At 36.6% G+C, this 27,263-nt stretch overlaps 1 protein-coding gene across 1 annotated transcript in view; it reads right to left on the bottom strand.

Annotated features, from left to right (window-relative positions):
- The window catches only part of WDR49 (WD repeat domain 49), a 180,291-nt gene that overhangs the window by 88,866 nt on the left and 64,162 nt on the right, over positions 1 to 27,263 (bottom strand). The window contains exons 7-8 of the mRNA XM_054701116.1: positions 26,937 to 27,085; positions 10,903 to 11,136 (exon numbers count right to left, since the gene is read on the bottom strand). Coding sequence (XP_054557091.1) covers positions 10,903 to 11,136; positions 26,937 to 27,085 — 383 coding nt within the window. The remainder of the gene's footprint in view (positions 1 to 10,902; positions 11,137 to 26,936; positions 27,086 to 27,263) is intronic.

The following is a 27,263-nucleotide window of genomic DNA, read 5'->3' as shown; positions in this document are numbered from 1 at the left end:
ACCAGGGAGGCCCAGAGATGATAATTCTAAGAGGAAAACAGAAAGACAAAAAATGATGTAGCAGAAATGAAGCAGGCATTTGATGGACTTTATAGTAGACTGAATATGGAAAAATGCTCAGTGTGTAAGAAGAAACTGTAAGTAACCATAAACTTAACCCATTTCCCAAAAATTAACTCAAATCACAAACTCAAAAGTAAAATGCAAAACTATAAAACTCAAAGAAAATAATATAGATGAAAATCTAAGTGATCTGGCATTCGACAGTGATGTTTTAGATAAAACCCAAAGGTACAGTCAATTAAGAAAGTAATTGATATGCTGGGCTTCATTAAATTTAAATTTCCCGGCTCTGAAATAGAGTCTGTCGAGAGAACAAAAAGATAGGCCACTCACTGGGAGGAATTATTTGCTAAATTATGTCTGAAGGGAATAGCCATACCTGGAAGAGATTGGGGGTGTGATACCTGTGTTTTATCAGGAAGGAGAGATAGCAACCATCAGAAAGGAAAAACTAGAAAAGCATAAGTCAGAATGGTGCCAGCACACCCTGAAGGATAGCTGTCTTGTCCTCACTGAATCCTATGGACTCCCCAGTGGCTCCAATCCAGATGAAGTATGCACACTTCTCCATGAGAACATAGCCTGTTCAACTGTTCAATGAAGAGTAATACAGAGTTCAGTGATGGAGTTTCAGCAGTGGGGAAAAGCAGTGGGGAAAAATCTATACCCCACACAATCTCTGTATTCCCAAGGCTGTCTATGTCTACCTTATGAAGTCAGGGAAGCTACCCCCTGTCCTCCCTGCATGATCTCCAGGCTGTTCTCAGAATGTGTAAGAAGAAACTGAGAAACCACCATGAACACAGTCTGCCAGGTGGGTATTTTCTGCCCACCTTGGGGAGTTGGCAGAGGCACAAATCTAAACCTAGCATCAATTCTGGTGCTGCTTCACTGCTCCTGTACTTTCCTTCTCCCCTAAGTGGTACAGTGCCTCTGGGTGTATTTCTCATAGCCTTATCTGCAGGTGTCTTCTAGATGGATTTCGGAAAGTCTAGAAAGTCACTCACTCCTGCCACCCTGTGTGACCTCTGGGATTATGACCCAAAACTGCAAGTAGCCACAATGACAAAAGTCTATAAATAAAAGACATCCTGGTAGTTTGTGGCCAGTGTAGGCAGTAAGTACCTGCCTCCAACCATCTTGCTTTCTTGGCTTCCCCTGAAACTCCCAAGTTGCTACTGCTGAAGTCTGTAGAATTCCCATGGAGAGTATCTAAAAATGAAAAATGATCAGGAAAATAGCCCACAACAAATGCAAGGAAATATGACAGGAAAAGGAATGAACAGTTCTCCAGAATATAACCAAAAAGTTATGAAAGATCTTATCTTCCTATAAGTGCTCAAAATTTCTAAGACAAAGAAATTTAAAGAAGGAAGTAAGTGCAGGGAATACTGAATGTCATGAGAAAAACAACCAATAAATAGAAATTGAAGACATAAACAAGAAAATAAGGAAGTGGCAGAATGCAAAAAGGCCAGTAAAGGAAATTTTGAAAATACTGTGGAAAGCCATAAAAAAAACTAGATTAAAGGGAAGGTCAAATTAGTAACCTTTGGGTACATAATTCATAGAACCCATGTGGAAGAAGAAAGAAAATGATGAAGAAAAAAAATTAAGACAGTGAGAACCCAGGGACCATTGAGTCTTTCATTCTAAACCCAGAGAGGAGAGGTATCAGGGGTGCCACAAACATAATCCAGCCCGACCCCAAGTCATCAACACCATTATCTTGCTCCCTCCATGCTCCTCCCCATTCTGAGCACACATATAAGCCCACAAAGGCCAAAATACGTAAAGCAATAATTAAATTAAATGACCTTAATCTCTGTGAAAATAAAAATAATTTAACCCTCTTACTTTCTGCTAAACATATTAAAATCAATTAGAAAAGGGAGAAATCCAATATTGTAAAAAAATAAACAACAATGTAAGAAAAAAAATAATAATAAAATGAGGAGGGGCCTCCCTGGTAGTGCAAGGGGTTAAGCACAGCACTGTGAAGATATTCACAGCCATTGCAGTATGAGTTTGATCCCTGGCCCTCCAGGGAACTATCCACATGATGCAACAGACCTCTCCTGTCTTGCCTCTTCTCCCCTCAACAGTGTATTTCAGTTGATCTGCCTGTTTTGTTCACCACTCTGTCTCTGGTGAATCCTATCACCACCCACAACTCTGGCCTGTACCCCAGTTCTTGTATGCATAAATAAATAAATCTTTAAAAAAAGAAAATAAGGAGATCTCAAGTAATAAAAAAAAAAATCACAAGGAAAGTATATACCATATGGAAAAATGAAACCTCAAAAGAGTACAAACAAACAAGGTTATAAATCCAAGAATCCAACCAAAAAAGGAGAAGATTATAGCCCTAGCAGAAAGTTCAGACTTGCTATAATAATAATAATAATAATAATAATAATAAAACCCTCAAATACACAGAAGAAAACTCAGAAGCATGTCAAAGTAATGTGAGAACTCAGAAAGATAAGTCAAAAAAATACAAGAAAACTCAAAAAAGCTAATCAAAAGTTAGAACATTTAAAAAATGAGTTCAGAAATAAATCAATGAACAGGCCTCCCCGGTGGCACAGCGGTTGAGTGCTGGGTTGCGAAGCTGCCTGCAGCCTCTGCAGTGCCGGTTTGATCCCCAGCCACAGGGCGAGGGTCCCACAAGGCACACAGACCTCTCCTGCCGCCCGCTGCTCCCCGCAGCAGTGTACTTGGGTCCTTCTGCCTGTTCTGCTCCCCGCTCTGGCTCTGGTGAATTCTCTCACCCTCCCATGCTTCTGACTGTACCCAGTGCTTATATAAATAAATAAATAAATCTTTAAAAAAAAAAAAGAAAAGAAAGAAATCAATGAACAATAGGCAGAAATTGAAGATTTAAATTAAAAATAACAGAAATCCAGGTGATAAAAAGCCAGTGAGATCAAGTATTCTAGAGAAATCTTTGGAAGTAGAATATATCAAATGGAGGATTGAATCAGTGTCTTTGAAGATAGTAATGCATTAAGGGCCAAGGTATTTAAAGAGAGAGAAAGAGATGCAAAAATAATTGAGGTAATTTGAGAAATATCTGACACCATTAAGAAAGCCAACATAGGGGCCTCCCCGGTGGTGCAGCAGGTTGAACGCGACACTGTGAAGCTATCTGTAACCTCTACAGCATAGGTTCGATTCCTGGCCAGCCAGGGAGATACCCACATGGCATGGCAGACCTCTCCTGTCTTGCCCACTATTCCCCTCACAGTGCTTTTGGTCCTTCTGCCTGTTCTGCTCCCTGCTGTCTCTGGTGAATTCTCTCACCAATGCCTCTAACCTGTACCCCACCTCTTGTATAAATAAAATAAATCTTAAAAAAAAAAAAGAAAGAAAGCCAGCATAAGAATAATTGTTATCCCATAAAGGGAGCAGAGATCCTATTAGAGAAAATAATGGAGGAAAGATATCCACATCTGGGGAGGTAACAAAATATACCAATGCATGAACTGAAAGAACACCTGATTACCTAAATGCAAAGTAATTACACCAAGATATAGTGGTGAACTACCAAGAGTAATACACAGGGCCTCCCTGATGGCGCAGACAGTTGGGCACAGCACTGTGAAGCTGTCTGCAGCCTCGGCAGTGCCAGCCTTGGAGCAACCCACATGGCACTGCAGACCTCTCCTGTCTCGCTGCTCCCCTCAGCAATGTGTTTCAGTTAGTCTGCCCGTTCTGTTCCCTGCTCTGTCTCTGGTGAGTCCTCTCACCCTCCTGTGCATCTGGCCTGTACCCCAATTCTTGTATAAATAAAATAAATCTTCAAAAAAAAAAAAAAGAGTTCAACACAAAGCATATTAAAGGCAATTTTGCAGGGGAAAGCAAGTAACTTGTTAAGATACTACTATTGGGCTTACACTAACTTATAGAAACTCTGCAGGCAAAAAGAGAATGGAATGATGCATTCAAATGCTAAAAGATAAAAACTTCCAGGCAAGAATACCATATCCTGCAAGAATCCCTTTAAGATACAAAGGAGAAATAAAGGTCTTCAAAGGCAAAGAAAAGCTGAAGGAGCTTACAAACACCAGTCTCCCCACAAGAAATTTGAAAAAAAGAGCACTCCTATCTAAATCAAAGTGGAAAAAATCCACAAAAAAAATAAATAAGGGGCCTCCCTGGTGGTGCAAGGGGTTAAACACCACACTGTGAAACAATACACAGCCTCTGCAGCATGAGTTCGATCCCTAGCCAGCCAGGGAGCAACCCACATGGCCCAGCAGACCTCTCCTGTCGCGCCCGCTGCTGCTCCCCTCAGCAGTGTATTTCTGTCAACCTGCCTGTTCTGTTCCCTGCTCTGTCTCTGGTGAATCCTCTCATCCTCCTGCGCCTCTGGCTTGTACCCCAGTTCTTGTATAAAATAAATAAAAAATATTTTTTTTAAAAAAAGTAAAAATTTCAGTGGTTGCCAGGGAACAGGGGAGAAGGATGGGATGAATAAGTGGAGCATAGAGGATTTTTAGGGCAATGAAATTGCTCTATACAATGATACTTATGTCATTATACATCTGTCCAAATTCATAATGTACAGCAGCAAGGGTGAACTCTAATGTAAATGATGTGTTGTAACTTCATCAGTTGTAACAAATGCATCACTCTGGTGGGAAGTGTGGATAATAATGAAAACTCTGCAGGCTGAGGGTGGGGAGTAGACAGGGGATATATGGGACAGTTCTGCACTTTATTCTCAATTTTGCTATGACCCTAGAAGTGCTCTCTGAAAAATAAAGTTCTTAAAAAATAGTTGACACAATGAAACTGACAGAAGTGTCACCACTTAGCTTGTTGATGGATTTAATGCAATTTTTTATGGAGAAATTTGATAATATCTATCAAGGTCAAGATATAAATACTCTCTAACACATAATTTCATTTCAAGGACTAGCCCACAGATATTTTCTTTACTAGTGTTAAAATGTGTGTGCTCAAAGATGGAAATCAAAATATTAATTGTAATAGAAAAATACAGGAACAATATGTAACAAAAATAACTCTTAGACAATGAGAAAAAATGCTGGTTTCCAAAGAAGAAGAGTGGGAAGAAAGAGTAGAAGGAATCAATTTGATAATAGTGAATGGCAAGAAAACTATGGTGGTGGATTTGGTGTGGTATATATACATATTGAGGTATAATTTGCATAGTTTTGTAAACCAAGGTATATCTTTGGTAATTTTTATTTCATAAAGAGAGAATTAGAAACTAAAACCAGGTGCAAATTTTGTACTTCATTTGGATCTCAATTCAAATAAATAAATGATAAAAAATAAAGCAGAAAAGAAAAATATTAGAGTAAATTTAATGCCCGTAAGAAGCTTGGTACACCCGTGGAATGGAATAGCAATGCAGCTATAAAGTAAGGATCAGGATACTTTTTACGTAATAGGATACAGCAGTCTACAGGGTGTGGTGATAGATCAAACTGAGTGAGTAGAAATAGGGTTAAGAGGGAATTTTCACTGTACAGGTTTTCCTCACTATCTGAAAGTAGTGATTTTCTATATAATCCTTCGTAAGCTAAAATGACCTAAAGTGAATAAGTAATTGTCATTAATTTATATGGAAAACATGTTGAATATTGCTGAAGACAAAAAGTAACCTACCACAGCATACCAAATAACACATAAACGTAATATCACACTTAGATATTGTGAAAGTAAGAATAAAATGATAACTACACTCTCCATCTGATCTAGTTCCCAGGGAAGGAGCTTGGTGGTGTCACTGTAGCCGCTCAGGGTGCCACTGCACCTATAGTTATGGCACAAATGTGGGATGATGTTTTCACTTTTTTCTCTTGTCATGAAAGCAAATGAAATTCTTTGTTATTTAAAACAGTTATTAAAGTAGGTCCTTCGTAAAAACGAAGTGATGTAACTCAAACTTTTTTAAAATAAAGGATATCTGTACTTTGGAGGTTTAGAACATGTGAATGTATTGCTTATTTAAATAAGTGTGTGTATGTACACGTGCACAGGCATATTCATGTCTATGTTTGGTATAACCTTATAAGGTTAGGGTGCACTCCACATCACCAGCAAGTGCTAATAGACTCAAGATTGACATGTCCCCAAGTACAGCTGTGAGTGGGCCAGAAGAAAAAAAAACTTGTTAAGAGAAGGAAATTCACCTAAATGCCAGTAGCAATAGGTCGGCAAAATGAACGTTTTCATTAGTGTTCTTCCAATCCTGTTCAAAACAGAAATTGACTGATTTTGCCCTAAATCCAAACAGTAAAGAAGCAAGATGTCTTGTAAAGGGAGATAAGTTTTTCTCAAGTTTGTCCACTTCACTTGCCCAGTTTCAATAATTACACAGGGAACTACCAATTGGATGGGTTATTTTCTCAAATATCTCAATTTTGGTGTGCAGAAAAGTGGACAGGAGATGATCACCCAGACCCAATTTTAATGAATGATTTTGTGTTATGTTTCCTAGGATAGAGAATTGGTCCTCAATAAGCAGTACTACTGTGGATAAAGTAAAGGTCCGGTCTTCAAATCAGCAAAGCTAATATGCCGTGTTGGAATCCCAGAACCCCATCAAGGATTTCAGGAGTCCTGGTGGAGGACACCAGGCAGATATTTTCTGACATGTCCCTTTATATAGTTATCTCGGTAATTATATGTTAACTCTTAATGATTAGATGAAATGTAGAATTCTGGGAGATAATTTTTCCATCATATTATCTAATTTGTATGTCTTCTAACCTAGAAACTCATAACTGAGTATTTACCCCAGATAAATAAAATCATGCATGTAAATATATTTATGCTCCAAAAAGTCATTAAACAAAATTCTCATCAAGGCAAATGGATCAGTAAATTATAATGCACACATGGGATAATGTACTGCCTTTCAAGAATAATAAAGTAGGTATTTTGGTGTAAGTAAATATACTCCAATATATCATTGAATAAAAAAAAAACAGTTTACAGAATTATATTTATGTAAAACAGTCTATGCACAGGGAGATTTTAGAACATGTTGATACTTCAGCAATATTTAGTTGCTTATTTGAACTAAACTAACTTAGCTTTCATGCATTGATTTAATTTCTAACATTAAGCATGTAATATTTCACCAAATGAAATTATTAAAATAGCAAAAATAGTAAACATAATTGCCTGTCAAAATTTGATGATTCCTAAAGACAGCTTGGTTACAATGTGTCCTAGGTGCAAAACAAATTGAAACACTACCCATTTTACAAAAACACATAATCCCACATAATAAAGAGAGCTGTAGTGGTAACAAATTTTATCTATTCCAGTTCATCTGATATCTAGAAATACATTTTTAAAGCTTTATAACATTCATGGGGTTTTCAGAGAACTTTCATTTAAGACTCTAGGCAATAAAGTTCACTAGAACTGCCTTCGAGAGACTGCATTTCTTTTGTTCTTTCAAAAATTTTCATTCCAGGGACTCCCTCATTTCATCCCAACTTGTTTTGCACTTAACTGTGAGGGCAAGCTTTGTCCGTTGAAATAAACCATATGGTCCCTAAAAGGCTCTGTGTAGCTTAATATCACTTACTTAGATCATAATGCAAGAGTATACCAAAAGACAGGAAGATAAAGAAAAGTCACAGAATCCAGTTAGAATGAAATAATAAATTTTCAGCAACATATTGAAATGACAACAACAGAAGAGAAATCTTTCAATAAATTCAAACAAAGGGAAATATAAATATACATATATATGTATCTCTTATACATATATGTATCTCATATATATACATATATACATATGTATGCACCATGTTAGCATTTTAAATTGAAAATTGTTGAAACTACTACAAATGCACACATTCCTTTAGCCATCAGACAAAAGAAGTATTCTAGAGACCATGATGTAGCTTCTAGAAAACTCCGCTCTACACTTGTGAGACAGAGAGGTGTAAAAATAAAGGCAAATAACAAGTGAATATTATGATGAAAATAGTTTTGTCCTCACAGATTCCCCCTGTAAGGATATGAATCCCTCAGGTCTGTGATCATACTGTAAACACTACTGTTCTAGGGTTAGTTCTGCCCTTTACTTTTTTTATATTATTTTTTTAATATTTTATTTTATATAATTCTTATATCATTTTTCATTTTTGCACAATGTATGCATTTTCATTTTGGTTATATTCTCTATACAATTGCACTCCCCCTTATTTTGAACCTAATCCTTCCTGTCCCCGCCCACCCCCACTGAAGTGTGTCTCTGGTTTATAGTTGCTTGTTGCTTTTGATCTTTTCTTTATTATACTTAGCCTTTTTCCTGGTCCCTTATTTAGGGTTTCTAAATTCCTGCTATGAATGAGATCATCTGGTATTTTTCTTTTTCAAGACCAGACTGTGGAACTCTCAGTGAATGACCTTTACAGTCTGACTCAGCTCCTGTTACTGCTTCACCTCCCACAACATTTGCTACTCCCAAACTAGCCACACCAGAATAAACCTCTCTTTTGTAAAGCACTGTGTTTAAGACTGTGTGCTGGTGCTCATCCATCTGCTGTCTAGAAGCACTTTTTTCTCTTACAGATTCTGAACCTAGCTTTCAAGGGCTCCGTGGAAATGTCACCTACCCAGCCCAGGCAGAACCGGTCACTTTCATGGACAGCGCTTAGCTTTAATATCATTCATCTTCTGTATTCCATCACTTCTCTGTAAATTGGTGAGGTGCCCTTCTCCCCTTCTTTCATCCCACAATGGTGTAATGAAGACCTGACAAGCAATGGACACCAGGAAGGTGACTTGAACCTGCCCCTAAACACCTGAGTCTCCCTGAGCTATTGGGGTAAAGAAGCTGCAGTTCATTAAGCTTTGATTCCTCATTCCTGGACCTTGAAACATGTTCAAAAGTGTTTTATTTGCTTTCCCTAATTAATGTGAAATGCAAAATTATCATTGACTGATTAGACTATGGTGATATTGTTTCACTTGACTACAACGTATTTTTATAATAATAAATGCAATATAATGTTAAGGTGTTTCTCCATAACTTAGCTGCTAATAATTAGAAACACTTGTGTATGTGATATGCAGTTCTATATGACTTATGTACATATTGATGTTTTTAGTCATTTAAATTATTAACAGCGAAAATAAACAGAGGAGTGAATACCCAACTCCATTGTAGAGTCTTCCTACAACATTTATCATATGTGCATATTCTATCGTTGCCTATAACTTGCATATATTTGTGTTCTTAGCTTTATTTCCATGGCCCAAATGAGAGATTCCAGATCCTCTTTGTGTCCCATTTATTGAATTCCTTGTGAAATATTGTTCATTTTATGGTCAGGAAACATCGGAGTTTTGCATCTCCATATACAAATCTACCTTTTTAACTTAGCAGTTCTCAATTAGCAAAATGTTCTTCTGAAAAAAAAAAAAAAACCATTCAGTGGCCACCGGGGAGCCAAATTAACTGGTTGCCTTTCTAAAGTTCAGTAAAACATTTACAAGGAAATGTTTCCTGCAGATGGAATTATAAATGGATTGTTCTGTAAAGCCAGAAAGAAAAAGAAAAATACCGGATGGTCTCACTCATAGCAGGAGTTTAGAAAACCTAAATAAGGGACAAGGAAAAATAATAACTATAAGAAAGAAAAAATCAAAATCAACAAACAACTATAAACCAGAGACACACTAAGGGGTGGGGGGAAGAGAAGGAGAAGAGGGATTGGGGTCAAAATAAGGGGGATGCAATTGTATGGGGAATATGACCAAGGTGAAAATGCATACAATGTGCAAAAATGAAAAATGATGTAAGAAATATATATATAAAATTTTAAAAAATTAGTTGACAAAAAAATGGATTGTTCTGTAAAGGATATTTAGCTCCTAGAATAACAAGAAAACAGTGTTTGAAGTACTGACTTGAAACATTACTCATTGCTAGCAAAGGGCTTTCCAATTCTTGCACAAAATTTGAACTATTTATTTGTGGGCAAATGCAGAATCTTCTGCAGAAGGAAAGAGAAAATGGTTTGGAGTTATTGTTTAATTGACCACAATCTGGATACTGACTGTCTCTGCTAGGTTCCTGCTGTGCTGTTACTATCAGGCCTGAGGTGATGATTGCTACACACTAACCTCCACTGGTACCCACTGCCTCCCTGGTACCCACAGGCTGACCCTCCCTGTCCTCCAAGGAGGCCTGTGGTCTGTACAGCATCTCTGCTCCAGAGGAGCTGTACTTCTTCATTGACATGCAGGTAGCGCTCTCATAAGCAAAGGCTGCAGAGCATCATTAAAGTGGTGGAGAGACAAACAACACTTGCACTGCATACCAAGTGGCATCACATTTAACTGAATCATTTTATTATGAATACATTCCCGGCTGTCACTGTGAGCCACTGGTGTAAAATCTGCTGGCAAAATGTATCTCTGCTAATTACATTTCATGCATATTTCAGAACTTTCCACAGAGATACAGGAGGATGGTGTTCATAAAAGGGAATTTTACAACCAGGTTCACTTGCATTTGGCATCATATCCAAACTAGTGGATAACTAAGATAAATTCAAATACATTACATGTTGTGCTTGTTTTCACTAAAATATTGCAATTCCTTATAGCTCTATTAGTGCTGCTGTGGTCACTAGCTTAAAATGAGATCCCTCTTTGAACCTATACATTATTCAGACACACGTGTTATTGTAGAAAAACAAGGGCTATTGAAAATATCTCTTCCCTACCTTTCTTTTTCTATATGTGCCTTTAGTATTACATTTGCTTGAATTAAGGGAATGAGTCTCTGGCTATGAGGATATGTGACGACAGTGACAGAAGCATCATTACCTGCTTCAAGATTGAATTATAAAGAACACAAGTGACTGCTTTCTTGTGGCTTTTCACCCTCTTGCTGGTTTCACATTTCATTGCCAGCAATGCTAGCTGGTTATTAAGTGAGATGAAAAGTCGTCCATGGGCTTCATCAAAGTGGAAGAGGCATCTGAAGTCCTGACTTTTGGGGAAGGAACAAGCTATCCTCTGAATAGATAGCTGGTGCTGAATATCCCAGAGTCTCAAAACCTGCATGAAAAATGATAAAGTCTTATAAATATGTGATGAATAATTCTAAATTTTTAGCCAGAATTCTTTTCTAGCTCATCTCAACCCCAGGAACACAGTTGTTTCCTCTATTGTGCTATAATTATTTGCACTCCATCATAGCATATATGATTTTATATTTCCCTTATCCACTTAAATATCTACTCAATTGTGAGCTTCTCTAGGGAAGGAATAGCATTTTATCTCTGTCCCAAAAGAGTGCCTGCAGTTAGTAGGTGCTCAAGAAAGGCAGAGTAATTCCCAAAGGTGTCAATACTCTAATCCCTGGATTCTGTAAATATGTTATCTTACATGGCAAAATATCTTACATGTTATCTACCTGTGACAAGTTTGTGGTCTTGAGATAAAGATATTTCCTGGATGATTTGGATGTTTCCAGTATAATCACAGGAAGATTAGAGTGACAGAATGTAAGGGCTCTTCCTGGGCTTTGAAATTGGAGGAAGGAGACATAAACCAAAGAAACTGGAAAAGGAAAGGAAACATTCTCCCCCTAAGCCTCCAGAACAGAGTTCCAGCACCACCTTGATTTTACTCCAGTGAGATCGATGTTGGACTTTTAACCTACAGAACACAAAATAAATTTGTGTTCTTTCAATCCACTAAGTTTGTAGCTCTTCGTCAAAGAGCAAGAGAAAACCAATGCTATCTCTCTCTCTTCCTCTCTCTGCTCATGATATATGGTATAATGTTTATACACTTTATAGGCACATATATGTATGTATGTATGTGAGTATGTATTTTCTGTGAAATTAAAGATGTTATTAAAAGTAGTACATAGTGGGGCCTCCCCTGGTGGCACAGCTGTTGAGCGCTGGGTTGCAAAGCTGCCCGCAGCCTCTGCAGTGCTGGTTGGATCCCCGGCCACTGGCAAGAGTCCTGCATGGCACGCAGACCTCTCCTGCCGCGCCAACTGCTCCCCTCAGCAGTGTATTTCATCAGTCTGCCTGTTCTGTTCCCCGCTCTGGCTCTGGTGAATTCTCACCCTCCCGCGCTTCTGACTGTACCCAGTGCTTGTATAAAAAATAATAATAATAATAATAAAATAGTAAATAGCAAACAAATCAGATAGTAGATTCTTATTTAAGCACAGGCAACCAAGACAAAAAATGACATGCAGATCGAACAAGACAAACCTGAAGGAAACAGAGAGCAGGTCTGCTGGTACAGGTTTTGCTGCTGTTAATTGTGGTGCAGAAGTAACGAGGGAGTGTCAAAATGAAAATAGTGAAAAATCTCTCTAAAAGGGGCTAGCATGCAATCTTTAGGAACAGGCTTTGGGGCCCTTAATGTGGGTGACCTCCAGCAAATTTCTTTGTCTTTTTGAGTTTTTGATGAGGTTCCTACCTCATGCAATGCTTTGGGAATTCAGTGAAAATTCTTGTCAACTATTTGGCATAACCAGGTTGTGAGTTCAATCAATGTTTTTTAATTAGTACATTTAATATATTTTCATTGAGCAAATAGTAGAGCTTAAGAGTGAAAATGTTTCTTTTAAGTAAAGTAGTTTATCTTATCCAATGTGAGAATTAGATCTAAGTTGTCTATAAAAATTAGTCTCTGTTTAAATGAATGTTTAGAATTTCTTAAAGCAGGCAACCCTACAGTTTTTAACTGATTTTAAATCACATATTCCCTCTGAGCTAAAAATGATCTGTTAAAAAAATGATGGTTTATCCTTTCCCCCTAAATTATATACCCATACATACATATAATTTCTTTAAGAATATAGACACATAGAACCCCCATGCATGTGTACAGATTGCAAGAATCCATAGGATAGGAATTCCTACAGAAATTATTAAATATGTCAACATATATTAATCATATGTCTAATACTGTCTTCTCTGAAAGAAAAGGAGTTACTTATACTTCTTTCCATCCTTTCTCCCTCATTCCTCCCAATTTAAACATTTATGCTTTAAGTCCTACTTAAAAATTATTTTTTAGGCAATTCTTTTTGGAGAAATCAAGGCATTTTTTAAAAGATTTATTTATTTATACAAGAACTGGGGTACAGGTCAGAGGCACAGGAGGGTGAGATAATTCACCAGAGACAGAATGGGGAGCAGAACAGGCAGACAACCAAAGACACTGCTGAGGGAAGATGCAGGCGAGGCTGGAGAGGTCTGTCTCACCATGTGGGTTTCTCCCTAGCCGGCCAGGAATTGAACCCACGCTGCAGAGGCTGCAGACAGCTTCACAGGGCAGTGCTCAAACCACTGCACCACCAGGAAGACCCTAAAAAACTATTTTAATGTAAAAAATATATTTACCCATAAATTACTGCACTCTAAATTTAAGAAAGTACCTCTTGACTTATCAATGTGTAAGACAAACATTTTATGTCTTCAAGGAACTCTCTTAAGTAAGGTGCTCGGAACTGAGTCAATATTTCAGATGAGTTTTAACTACCATTAAAGATGCTGTAAGTTCTTAAAACAGCATATTTTTGCATTAGCTGACTAAGCCACTCCATTGCACATTCCACTTACCTTGAGGTCCTGATGGGCCAAACTCCATGTTATATGAGCAAATAATCAAATCAGATATTTATCATTCCACTTTGAAAAACATTCTTTAGACCAAGAGTAGAGATTTCTTGGGATTTTTTTTTTTTTTTTGGTGGGGGAGAGTTGCTATTTTTGATTCACAGTTTAGTGTGACAATATAATTTTGACTACCAAGTCAAGTATATCTACAATTCCTCATTGATTTGTGCAAATATTATATAGTACATAGTATTAGTAGATGTTCCATACATATATATTTTTTTTATTTGTTGACGGTGTGGCTCAAGTATAACTGTCTTTTTTTTTTTTTAAAGATTTATTTATTTATTTATAGAAGCACTGGGTACAGTCAGAAACGCGGGAGGGTGAGAGAATTCACCAGAGCCAGCGCGGGGAGCAGAGCAGGCAGAAGGACCGAGGTACACTGCTGAGGGGAGCAGCGGGCGGCAGGAGAGGTCTGCGCGCCATGGGGAACCCTCCTCCGGTGGCGGGGGAGCAGCCAGGGATTGAACTGGCGCTGCAGAGGCTGCGGGCAGCTTCGCAACCCAGAGCTCAACCGCCGCGCCACCGGGGAGGCAACTGTCTTTATCCAGCTCATTGATGAAAAGATTAGCTAGGAAAAGTCCAAGAATATAGCATTTCCATAAAAAAACACACCTTGCTTCTGCATGATTATTCACCTAATTGAAGACCCCATATAATCCACAATGAAATTTCAGAAGAGCTTTTCAACCATCTTGCAGAAATAACCTCTCCAACTACCAACACTTAAGCAGAGCAACCAAGTCAATCCCTACCAGATAAACAGCATTACTAATCCCTGCAGACCAATAATGTGTATTTATAAAGTAAGTTGGGATGATTTTGACAATAATTGTTTATTAAACAAGTCATTCTTTTTCTTTACTATGCTGTTATTTTTATTTAGGATGTTCTAGAAGTTCTGCAGGAAAAGTTTATAGCCCAAAACAAAAATTCTAACCTCAATACAAAGAATGAAAATTTGCAAATGTATTTTAATGTGTAAAATATAAATAGAATTGATAAACTTATTTTGAATATTAAAGTTATAAAATCAGACACATGTTGATCATTCTCATATTATTTATGATAGTCATGACCTTGTTCAAACTCCTGTCTTGTTAATCATGTACTCCTTTCTAAAAAACAGAATCTAACTTTGTGTCAGAATAATAAACTGGAGCATAGCTGAGTATGGATTACAAAAAATATAACAATATTAAAGGATCATAATTTCATTTATATGTAGAGCAAATGAAGATTGCTCAGGTTTTTGCACCATTGGCCTCTGTGGCTATCATCTGTGGCATTGAATGCAGGAGGCACTTGGGAGCATGGGCTCAGGGCATGCATGCCTGATGGTGGACATCTGGAGTGTGGTGTGGGTGTGCATAAGTAGGCAAACCTGAGCAGAGAGACTGAGCATATAAGGGCAGTGTCACAGAGGACAGAGTGCTGCAGAGTGCAGTGGAGAGTGGGAGATAGATGGCAGAGCCATAGCTACCAGAGGAGGAGACCACAAGAGAAAATAAAGAGCCCAGAGAGAATAAGAATAAGATTCCCTGCCTCCTCCCAGTCCCCTGTCACCCCTCCACCCCCCAAACCCCCACCCCCGCATGCCCTGTACCTGGTTACCTCACTACAAATGGTGTAGAAAGATCATTAAAAGCCTGAAAAATACACTGAGGCCTCCAGGACTCTACCCATCTGCCCGGATCCATAGAGAACCTGCTCTGTGCCTTTCTGCCACTACAATATGTAACTCATAATTTTATAATTATTTTCCATTGTATCATTCATGTAATTTTTATTTTCTTTAATATTTCATTGACATTTAGTCCCATACATTAAATGAAAAATTAAAAACAGATGAGAGATAACCTCTCTAATTTATGACAGGTTACTTCTTGCATTTAGCAATTAAAACTAGAATTATTTTTATTAAACTGTATATTGATTAATAGTTCTTAAAATTAATTTTTATTGTTCAACATTCCTTTCTCTGTAGAACTCATAACACTCTCAATTATCCTACTGATTAACATTCCATCTTTAATTTCTGATTTTTCTCTAAGCTGAGAATCAAAGCAGCAGTATTGATACAATGCCATCAATGCATCATCAGTGTTCTAGCATTGTCCTAGAAATAATGTCCTGGGGTATGTGACCTCCAATAAGTTTTTCAAATCCTATCATATTCTTGCCAGTGGTTTTTAACCTTGATATCAAAATTACCTGTGGTGTTTTAGAAATTGCCTATACTTAAAGCCTTTTTCCAGGCCCATGAAATTAGAATCTTTGAAGATAGGGCTCAGGTTTTATTCTTGTTATTTTCCTCAACCTTTTTTATTTTTCTCAGTTTCCCAAGGATGATCTTCATTTCTCTACTGAGTTTTAAAGTCAATGTTTATCTCCTTGAATAAGAATCTTTCAGCTTAATCAATAATATGTGACTTGTCTTTAAACCATATAACACGTCTTTCTTAATCATTATCCTTTTAATCACAGATATTTTTCTCTCATTATTCAGTTTTATTAGTCAAATCCTTTGAGACTACCACTTGAATATTTATTATTTGAGAATTCTCAGTTTTCCTATACTTGTACATTTAAGTTGATTCTAGAACAGAGATAGAACCACTGTTCAAAATGGAACATGTTGGGCCTCCCTGGTGGTGCAGCAAATTGAGCGCAGCACTGTGGAGCTCCGCAGCCTCCGCAGTGCTGGTTCGATTCCTGGCCGGCCAGGGAGATTCCCACATGGTGTGACAGACCTCTCCTATCTTGCCCACTGCTCCCCTCAGCAGTGTTTTTGGTCTGTTTGCCTGTTCTGTTCCCCACTCTGTCTCTGGTGAATCCTCTCACCTTTCCGTGCCTCTGGCCCATAGCCCAGCTATTGTATAAATAAAAAATAAATCTTTTAAAAAATAAAAAAGGAACATATTTAATATCAATTTTTATTCCAGAAATCTTAGATTTGTTTACTTTATTCTTAGTAGGACGAAAATTGGCAAATACCTACAATCTAAAATTACAAATGAATAATTGATTATTTTTATATTTTTTTCAATAAACTTTAACTAAACTGCACTTCTTATTCACATTATACCTGAGAATTTGTGATGTTTGTCCAAGTCAAATCCTCAAAATGGCATATTTGCAAGATCTCTATTTTATCTCATTTTTTATATGAGGAGGAAGAACTATCAAAGCTCGTGCTTACATATCAAATTTTGTTTTTCACTTAACGAGGATGACATTTTTCTGCTAATCTTTTTCTTGTTTTAACAGATGGTTATTTAATAATTCAGAATTATAAAAGCAAACACTAATTATTCATATTAACTCTAACTAGAAATCAGTGGATTGAAACCACATACACCATACCCTACTTTTATTACTACTCTAGTTTTCACCTTTCAGCTTTAGTATGTGATTTTACTTCTCTATTTAGTCATTTTTCTACCAAAGGAGTTCCTAACAGCTTTGGAATTCTATTAGTTTTGTCTAGTGTCTTGTGAAATTGCTCAATCTTGTATCTATAGATTCCAAAACCACATTAATTCAAATAGAATTGAGACAGGGCAAGCTAGGGTTATTAGGCAGTTTTAGGGATAGTGCAGGAGGGGACCTCTGAAGAATTTAGGGAGGCTTCAGAGATAAGGACAACCAAGGGAAAGTAACCCATTCCATTAGGAAAAACAAACATGCCAGGACCAAGGACAACATTGTTAATGCTGGTCCTGGTTTCCTTCAGGTGGTAAAGGGAGGCGGAGATTGGAGAAATGGAGAGTGGTTTAATTTATGGTCACATTAGAAGGGCAGCTGTTTAACTTCAATGCAGGGATGCCCATCCAGAAGACTGGGCCATAAATTTAAAGATGCAACAAATGAGGAAAGAGAAAGCTGTTAGATAAGGAATGTGAAGATCCCCACTCAGTAGCAAATTAAGAGAGACAGCCGAGAACTAACCAATCACAGAGAGACTGGTGAAGTTTTAGAATAATGAGGGAAAAAGGTATATATTCCCTGAGACACAATTCCACTTTGGCTTCCTTGCCCCTCCCAGGCCTGGTTCCCTGGCCTGGGAGTCCCACTTTATTTCTGTTCTTTTTCTCCTCAATAAACTTTTTCTTTCTATAAACGAACCTGCCTCTTCTCGCTTGCTTGCCTGAGCGTCTGCGAAGTTCCTGCTGCGGCTTCGTGAGACACCAACCCTGGGGGGTCTAGTGGCTGGGGCTCAGCGCTGCCCTGCAGCCTGAAATCCGATCCCGGCTGGGAGACTAGGCCTGACAATTCCGGTATCAGAATCAAGATGGTATATTGTAAAGATTAGACTAAAGAAATATAGAACATCATGTTATCAGTTTAATAGTGCTGCAAATTTTCCCCTGCTTCCTGCCAGAGATAGAAACAATTCACATAAGCAGAGTTAACCTATGATCAATAGATAGATAGATAGATAGATAGATAGATAGATAAACAGATAGACAGATAGATAGATACTTTTTTTTGTCCCTTAAAGATCACTTTGATAAATGAGTAACTTCATTAATATGTGGGTATATGAACAAACATATGAGTGGATAGAAAATCTGTTTCAATGCACTTTTTTAAAGTTAAGTCAGCATATTTACACATTGGCAAAATATCCAACTTTAATACAAAGTATTGATAGGAGAAAATGAAAAGATCTGTAATCTCCTATAATGACACAAAGGTAAAGAAAATATAAAAAGTAAACTCAGATGACTCTAGCAGGATGGGACTTGTTTGGTTTCATCAAACATTTACTACTAACTCCTACCATACTGTAGAGATAAACACCCAATGACAATAAGGAATAGAGAAAGAGAGGGTCATGAGGAAAAAAAAAATCACAAGGGGATTTTGAGGACAGCCTTGCAGCAGTTCAACTCTCCAGGGGTAATCTAGGAAAATGGATAGCCTACTTGCAGATAATAGGATCAAAGGAACTGAGGGCATTGGCTACCTGAAAATCTTTTATGTATTAACAAGTCTATTTATTTTGAATTTAAGTCCTTCACTAATCCACAAAAATAATCAGTGAATGCTTAAAGGCAATTTTTTTGACATGATATATGTTAGCAGAAGTATTTTACTGAATACTCAGCTAACATTTTTATTAAAGTCTTATAACAGATCTGCCTTTAACAAGTATTTTTACCATTTTTCCCCAGGGCTGAAGTCAAACTTAAAATGCTAATCAGAAATTAAAATCCTCTCTTGTGCTATTCATTTGTAAATTGTTACAATTACCATTTTTTCCCTCATTCTTTTCAACAAAAAGGAGAGAAGACATTAAACTCTAAGACTAAATTTCCATTATATGTGTTTATGCATTCTCTCTTTGACCTTGACAAAGGTCTGCAAAAATCTCATTGATTTCTCAATTTAAATTTGGCAATTATTTTAACTCATGCCAATATTTTATCACAGGTACATTCTTTTTTTTTTTTTTAAGATTTATTTATTAATACATACAAGTACTGAGGTACAGGCCAAAGGTGTGTGGGGCGGAGGTGGGGGGGTGAAAAGATTCACCAGAGACAGAATGGGGAACAAAACAGGCAGACTGACTGAAATACACTGCTGAGGGGAGCAAGGGGCAAATCAGGAGAGGTCTCCTACACCATGTGGGAAGCTCCCTGGCCGGGAATCAAACTCGTGTTCCAGTGGCTGCAAACTGTTTCATAGGTTTCATCTTAACCCCTTGCACCACCAAGGAGGCCCATACAGGTACATTCTTTAGAACAAAAGTTCATTTGGGGATTTTTTTTTTTTTTAATTTCATTAGATTTATTCTTTGCCATTGTTTCTACTCACATAACTGAAAATCATAACAGAATATTTTCCAGTCTTTAAAACCTTTTTCTAACTTTGCCTTTCAATGATCAAAGTTCCTTTCTTATTTTACAAAGTAAATTTAACCATTTTAATTTATTTATTTTTACTCAATACTATACTAACAGCTTTGAAGAAAATAAGTAAAAGAGCAAGTGAACCCTGGCTCAAGTCTCATTTCAAATTAGGTTTTATAGGGTACATCTCTGATCAAAGAAACCCAACACTGAATATAACAAATTCTGCTGCCTTACTGAGTCTTCTTGGAGACAACATCTATGCATCCAAAAGAAGAAAGAGGGGAAAAGAAACAAACTTCAAAGGGAGACGGCAAACAGTCCGCTTACGTGTGGAGACTACTAACAGGATTCAAAGGCTCTGACCAACAGACAGGTGGAAGCACTGAGGCAAGACGGTTAAAGCACAGTGGACAATGGAAATGGTGAATGCAGAAGCCTCAGGACAGTAGTTTTCCTCCCCCAGAAATAAGTACAAATCTTCCCTGAAGGAAAGCATCTTCAATTTTGTTTCTTCAGAATGCCTATAGATTAGTAACAGAAAAAAATGAGATAACAATAAAGGATAACCAAACATAAAGGAAATTAATCACCATGAAGTTGAATCACCTTAAAAACATATTGGATATCCAAGAACTCCAGATATTGGAAATGTTATATTGGATAAAATAATTGGTATGAAATTAACAGTTGAAATCACCTAAATGAGAAGACAAGAAATGACTGTCCAAACTTACTAAGCACTTAATGGATGTTTTAGAAAGAGAAATGTTAAAATTAAAAACTAAATATATAGTATACACATACGTGAGCACACCTATTAAACACACCACAATTAAGTTCAAAAAAATATAATAATGATGCCTCCTAAAACAATGGAAAAAACATAAACAAGAAATGAGAAACAAATTATACTAAAAATTTTCTGAAACAAAGGAAGAAAATAAATAAATAGGGACATAAATAGTGTGTTCTCTCTGTATTGTGAAGAGGTCATAGGTAAAATTCAATGAAATTCCAAATAAAATATTACTGTGGTTTTTCATAAAACATGAATATTGACCCTAAAATTTTCTAGAAAAGAATCAATTAAATTTACCACATCAACAAAAGGAAAGATAAAAAATTATAGATCATATCAATACATGAAGAAAAAGTAGTAAGATTCAACATTCATTGTGATTGTTAAAAAACCCTCAAGAAAAGGTAACATATTATAAACCCACATTAACATCATACTCAATTGGGAAAAACTGAAAGCCTTTATTCTGCTATTTGGTACAAGACACAAACATCCACTTTCAGTACCATTAATCAACATAGTGTTGGAAATTCTAGCTACAGAAACTAGGCAAGAGAAGATATAAAAAGAATACAAAATGGAAAACACAAAGTAAACAGATAAAACCTTAAAGACTCCACTAAAAAAACTGGATACAATAAATCAGTACAGTTAGTTTGCAATTTATAAAATCAATCTATAATAATCAGTTGTTTTACTATATGAAAACATGAAATTGGAGAGAAGGAAAATATTTTTAAAAGCCCCTGTAGGGCCTCCCTGGTGGCACAAGGGGTTAAAACCCAACTTATGAAGCTATCCAAAGCCACTGCAGTACAAGTTCCATCCCCAGCCAGGGAGATACCCACATGGTGCAGCAGACCTCTACTGACTTTCCCACTGCTCCCCTCAGCAGTGTATTTCAGTCAGTCTGCCTGTCCTGCTTCCTACTTTGTCTCTGATGAATCCTCTCACCCCCTACACCGCTGGCCTTTACCCCAGTTCTTGTATGCATAAATAAATACATCTTTTAAAAAAAAGCCCCTTTACTATTACATCCAAAAAAATTAATTACATAAAAGTAAACATAACAATGAGGTGAAGGACCTATACAATGAAAATTATAAGACATTGTGAAAAGAAATAAGACACAAAGAGAAAGTTATTTCCTGCTCATGAATTGGAATAGTTGTCAAAATAAGCATCTTACCCAAAGTAATGTACAGATTCAATTAAATTCCAATCGAAGTTTCAATGGAATTATTCAAATAAATACCAAACATTGCTGAAATTTATATAGAACCCTAAAAGACCCTGACTAGCCATAGGCCTCCAGACAAAAAAGAAGAAAATCAGAGGTATCACACTCCTAGACTTCCAATTATATTATAAACCTATAATAAACAAGACAGTATGGAACTAGCCTAAAAATAGACATGCAGAACAAGAATTGAGAGCAGAGAAATAAGTCCATATTTATATCAACCATTAATCTACCACAAAAGAGCCAAGAGTGTACATTATAAAAAGAAAAATCTCTTCGACAATAGGTGCTGGGGAACACGCAAAAGAATGAATGACCATTATCTCAAACTATTTTATAAAATAAATTCAAAATGGATTAATGACTTGGATATAGGACCAGAAATTATAAAATGCATAGAAGAAAATAAACAAAACATTCCATGACATTAGCTTCAGGAATGTCTTTGGGGTCTTAACTTCAACATAAAGAGGAAAAAAAAAAGGCAAAAAACAAATAGGACTAATTAAACTGAAAAGTTTCTGCATAGCAAAAAAAAATATTTAAAACAAAAGGAGCACAATGTGGAAACAATGCCTAATCAGGGTATCCTACATTTCTATAATGGAAACAATGATGTAAACCAGTATCAAGTCAATTAAAAAAAAAAAAAAAAGACTTTCAACTGAATGAGAGAAAATATATTTGCACATCATATATCTGACAAAGAACTATTACCCAACATTTACAAAGAATTCATACACTCAACAATAAGAAAACAGGGCCTCCCCGGTGGAGCAGCGGTTGAACACTGGGTTGCGAAGCTGCCCGCAGCCTCTGAAGCACCGGTTCGATCCCCGGCTACTCCCAGGCCACCGGAGGAGGGTCCCACATGGCGCGCAGACCTCTCCTGCGCCTGCTGCTCCCCTCAGCAGTGTACTTCGGTCCTTCTGCCTGCTCTGCTCCCTGCTCTGGCTCTGGTGAATTCTCTCACCATCCCGTGTTTCTGACTGTACCCTGTGCTTGTATAAATAAATAAATCAATCTTAAAAAAAAAAAGGTGATCTCTGGCCATTTGGAACAACATAGGTGGAACTGGAGGGGACAATGCTAAGTGAAATAAGTAGAAAGGTGAATGTTGGAATGTACACTTATGTGTGAAATATAGAGAAACAAAACAAAAGGACAAAGTCAAACCAAAAACAAATCCCAGAAATGTGACTATAAAATGAGGCCACCAGTGGGAAAGTTTAGCAGTGAGGGAAGACAGGAAATTAATCATCTTTATATACCTCTGATGAGTATGCCACTTGGTACAATGTCTCTGAATCAAATTTGGCAATATTTTTGAAAATCCCTGTTGACTCAATAGCATTTTTTTAGAAATTTATCACAAAGAAATTTAGTTAAGAGATCTTATGTGTGTGTGTGTGTGTGTGTGTGTACCAAAAAAAGTAAGAATTTATAAAGGTAAAAATTAGAAATTGCCTCTTTTAGTAAAGAGATGATTGAATAATTAAGTTATGGTTTCCATATTATGAATTACTATAAGGCAAGTGAAAATTCATGTCTATGTATGCTCACACAGGAAGATCTCTAGGAGATATGATTTAAGAAAACGTAAATTGCAGAAAAATATATTTCATGTGATACCATTTAATAATCAATGCAATCTTGCATATGTATACATGTAAGAGGTTATATATAATTTTACATTAGTAAAATACTACATATCATCATATAATATAAATAACAGTGAAAACAGGAGAAAATACACATCAATATATGATCAACTGGGAGAGGAATTTATTTGAAGGGAAAGTAAGTAAAAAGCATCCACTTTTTACACTACACACTTCCTCACCTGTAATTTTTATGGGAAAGCATTAACTCACTTGTGTAATTTAAGGATAACAAAAACGCTTTTGTGAGTGAATGGGCAGAGATAAGTTGAGGAGGGAGGGCATACATAAAGTAAAGGAAGACAAACAAGTAAGATGTAGTCACCAGCACAAAAGTCTGACTTTGTATTTTCCTTACCAACTTCGGGTATATAATGTACAATCCAGGCACTGAGAAAAGTCAGAACCTCCGACAGAGGACTGATTAAGTTATAGACTGCTCTGATTCTGGTGACCAATCAGGCTTAATAAGTCAGGAGAGAAGAATTAGAAGCAAAGGGCCTCCCTGGTGGCGCAAGGGGTTAAACATCATACTATGAAGCAGGCCACCGCTTCTGCAGCACAAGTTCAATCCCCGACCGGCCAGAGAAAAACCCACAAGGTGAAGCAGACCTCTCCTGTCTCGCCCGCTGCTCCCCTCAGCAGTGTATTTCAGTCAGTCTGCCTGTTCTATTCCCACTCTGTCTCTGGTGAATCCTCTCACCCCCCACATCTCTGGCCTGTACCCTAGCTCTTATATGCAATAAATAAATAAATTAAAAAAAATAGAAACAATAGAAAAACCTAATCAGGCTCACTGGTTAGAATGTCAACCCTACCAGAGAGATTTTCCTTGATCTTGAAAATCCTTTTACTTCCCATTATGATTCCTCTTCCAAATGACCAAATAGTGACTCCTAAGAGGGCATTGTCATCAGTGACTGTCATCTTATGAGAAACATTTCAAAGACCCAAAGCAAAATGCAATTGAACCATTGTTTATTATGATACGAAATTGTATAAGAATAAACTAAATGTTTAATCATCGCTGGGAAGTAGCAATAGAGCAGTCTTCCAAAAAAAGTACTGTGGAGAAAATTATTTAGGTATAAATTTCTTTGGTCTGTAAATCCTCTTACTTAGTAACTTAATGACCAAAATATTGTTCAATCAAATTCTCTTTAAAAAATAATGTTTTTTTTCATTCTCCCTGTTCCCTAACTTAATCCCAGACTTAAAAATATTCAAGAGAATTTTATGGCAATAAAGCAGAGATTTAACCTCACTGCAGACAGCCCTGTTATCTGTTGTGAAGACATAAAGACTGAGATTATTATGCATTTATCAAAGTAAAATGGATTTAGATTAAAGTGAAAGACAGTATGACAAGCTTTAATATAATGTAATGGTTTAAAAGCCAAAGCAAAAAATGGAACGATAAAACTGCTTTGGGAAGAGGCCAGGTAATCTTAATATTGTTGATAACTAAAAATAATCAATTCTGACTCTAAGGATCTTTTTTCATTTGCTTTTAAAGTTATAAAAGCTTTCAGAGAACTATTTGATGATAAAAGGCCAAGCATTTCTTTCACATTTATGTTGAAAGAGATTCATTCATTTAACTAAAATATATTGAGGACCTAACGTGAGTATGAATAATCCAAAAAAGACATAGTCCCTAATTTCACATATCCTCTCAGTTAATTGTTAAACACTGTTTTATATGGTGTTCAAAATTTGTTCAATATGCATTAATATGTGCTAGGTTCTGGAAATAGAATGAATTCAACAAATTATCTTTGCCTTCTTCAAAGTCCAGTGAAAGGTACAATGCACATATATGATCCTCAATTATACTTGTCAAATTGTATTAAATCTAACAATAGAAGTTAAAGTGTTTTAAAATCTCAAAAAATATAATCATTGATCAGGGTATCAAAAAAGTTTCACTCTGAATTTCTTAGTATTCTAGATTCAAAGTAATGTGTCTTCACTTCTAGTCAACAATTGGATACTTTAAGCTGTCCAGCACTGTGATGGATACCAAGTACACAATTTTAAACATACTGACTCCTTAACAAACAAATAATTTTAATGCAACATGACATATGATCTAATGAGGACACACAAATGCACTTTTAGTGCAGAGATGAAATATCTAGATCTGCAAGAAAGATTCCAAATTCTCCAAAACTTCCAAGATAAATAGGCATTTACATAGTGATCGTGGAAGAAAAAAAATGGAAGGCAGAAGGAAAAGCAAGTTGCAAAACCACAAGACAGCACTGCAGAGACAGCCAATAGTTTGACCCTACTGGAATATTAAATGAATGAAAGGGAAACACAGATAGTGAAGTAAGACTAAGGGAAGAATTTGTATCGAAGTTTAAGAATTTTAGAGTTGATATTTCAGCCAAAGGTAAAGATGAAGGACTGAAGGAATTTTTTACAAACCACTGAATTAGCAGGATGTAAAGGGAAGATTGGAGTCAGACTAGCCTGAAAGTTGAGAGATGTGAGAAAATCTTTGCAGTATTTTGGGGAAAAGAAAATGAAATTTTGTATTAGTGCAGTGGCAGTGAGACAAAGGTGAGATTGATGAACGCGTTTGGATGGTCGACTCAACCAGAATGGGCAGTTGATTGGTGATATTTAAGGGAATGGGAGAAGATTTGTGTGACAGGTAATACAGTGAAATAAATAAGGATGGCAAAGCTAATGAAAAATATGAGACTGGGGATCTGAAGATGAATTTCCATTTAATTTTTGCACATACAGATATCATTTGAGGATAAAATAAAAAGTCAGATTCATGAAATTAGTCTCAGAAGTTCTTGGGGGTGGGCTCTGAGGAGAGGGCAATGAGTGTATTTCCCACCTTTCTTGTCTTCACAACTAAGTAACTGGAAGTATATGTTAACAGGCTCTACATGTGAGTCATTATTCAAAAATTTTAAAAATTTCCTATAGGAGGATAAACAGTAAATAATGTCAAAATTCAGCCTGGACTATCTGTCTCCAGTGCCAGGTTTTCTCCACCATATTCAAAATATCCCATTAATTTCATCAAATAGAAGTGGACACAGATACTTAAAATGCTCTTAATGTACTTGATATTCTCTAGATCATCTTCAATGTCTAACTGAATCTCTTCATAATCAAAGCAATATATGATGGTTAGTTCCTATCAATACCTTACCAAAATAACATTTCCTCCTCCCCAAATATTTCTTCATTCTAATGAATTTGTGAGAACTTTGGAAATTCTCATGTTGTAACCTATAAAAAAACCCAATAATAAGTATTAAATCCATGAGTACATGATTTGAAAAAAAAATAATGAAATACTTTGTCATTTTCCCAGGACTATATAGCTAAGTAATTAACAATATCTTTTCCGGGCCTCCCCTGGTGGTGCAGCGGTTGAGCGCTGGGTTGCGAGGCTGCCTGCAGCCTCTGCAGCGCCTGTTCGATCCCTGGCCATCGGCGAGGGTACCAAAAAAAAAAACTTTTCCAAACATAAACTTCCTAAGATAGTGATAGTTGATATATTTAAAAAATCTATACCACTTCTCAAAGGACTTTAGGACAAAGGATAGATTTGGGTAGGAACTGGGCAGGCAGAACTAACTAAATAAATAAATGTATGCTGTTACTTACTTTATCTTTGGAAAAGCTGAAAAGTTGTTTTCTTGCAGCAAAGAATTGGACAGCTATCACACTGGTGGAGTGACCCCAAAGGACACCAACTGGTTTAGAGACAACATAAGGGTTCCAAAGGCAAACTTTATTGTTAATGCCAGCAGTTGCTAATCAGAAATAGAATGAAAAAAAAAAACTTATGAATGAATAACCCACAGTACCTTCTTTTTGAAAAGAGTTTACCACATATCTATAGTTTGATAATTGCCTTCTAAGCTGTGATGCTCTCTGTCTTGAAGGAAGAAAAGTCTTGCCATTGTCCCAAGGCCCAGGCTAATAGGGCAT

Source organism: Talpa occidentalis, unplaced genomic scaffold (assembly GCF_014898055.3).
Source record: "Talpa occidentalis isolate TD23 unplaced genomic scaffold, MPIMG_talOcc4v2.1 talOcc4.4, whole genome shotgun sequence".
NCBI lineage: Eukaryota > Metazoa > Chordata > Mammalia > Eulipotyphla > Talpidae > Talpa > Talpa occidentalis.
Note: the sequence above shows the minus strand (reverse complement) of the source record. Positions and strands in the feature narration are given on the sequence as shown.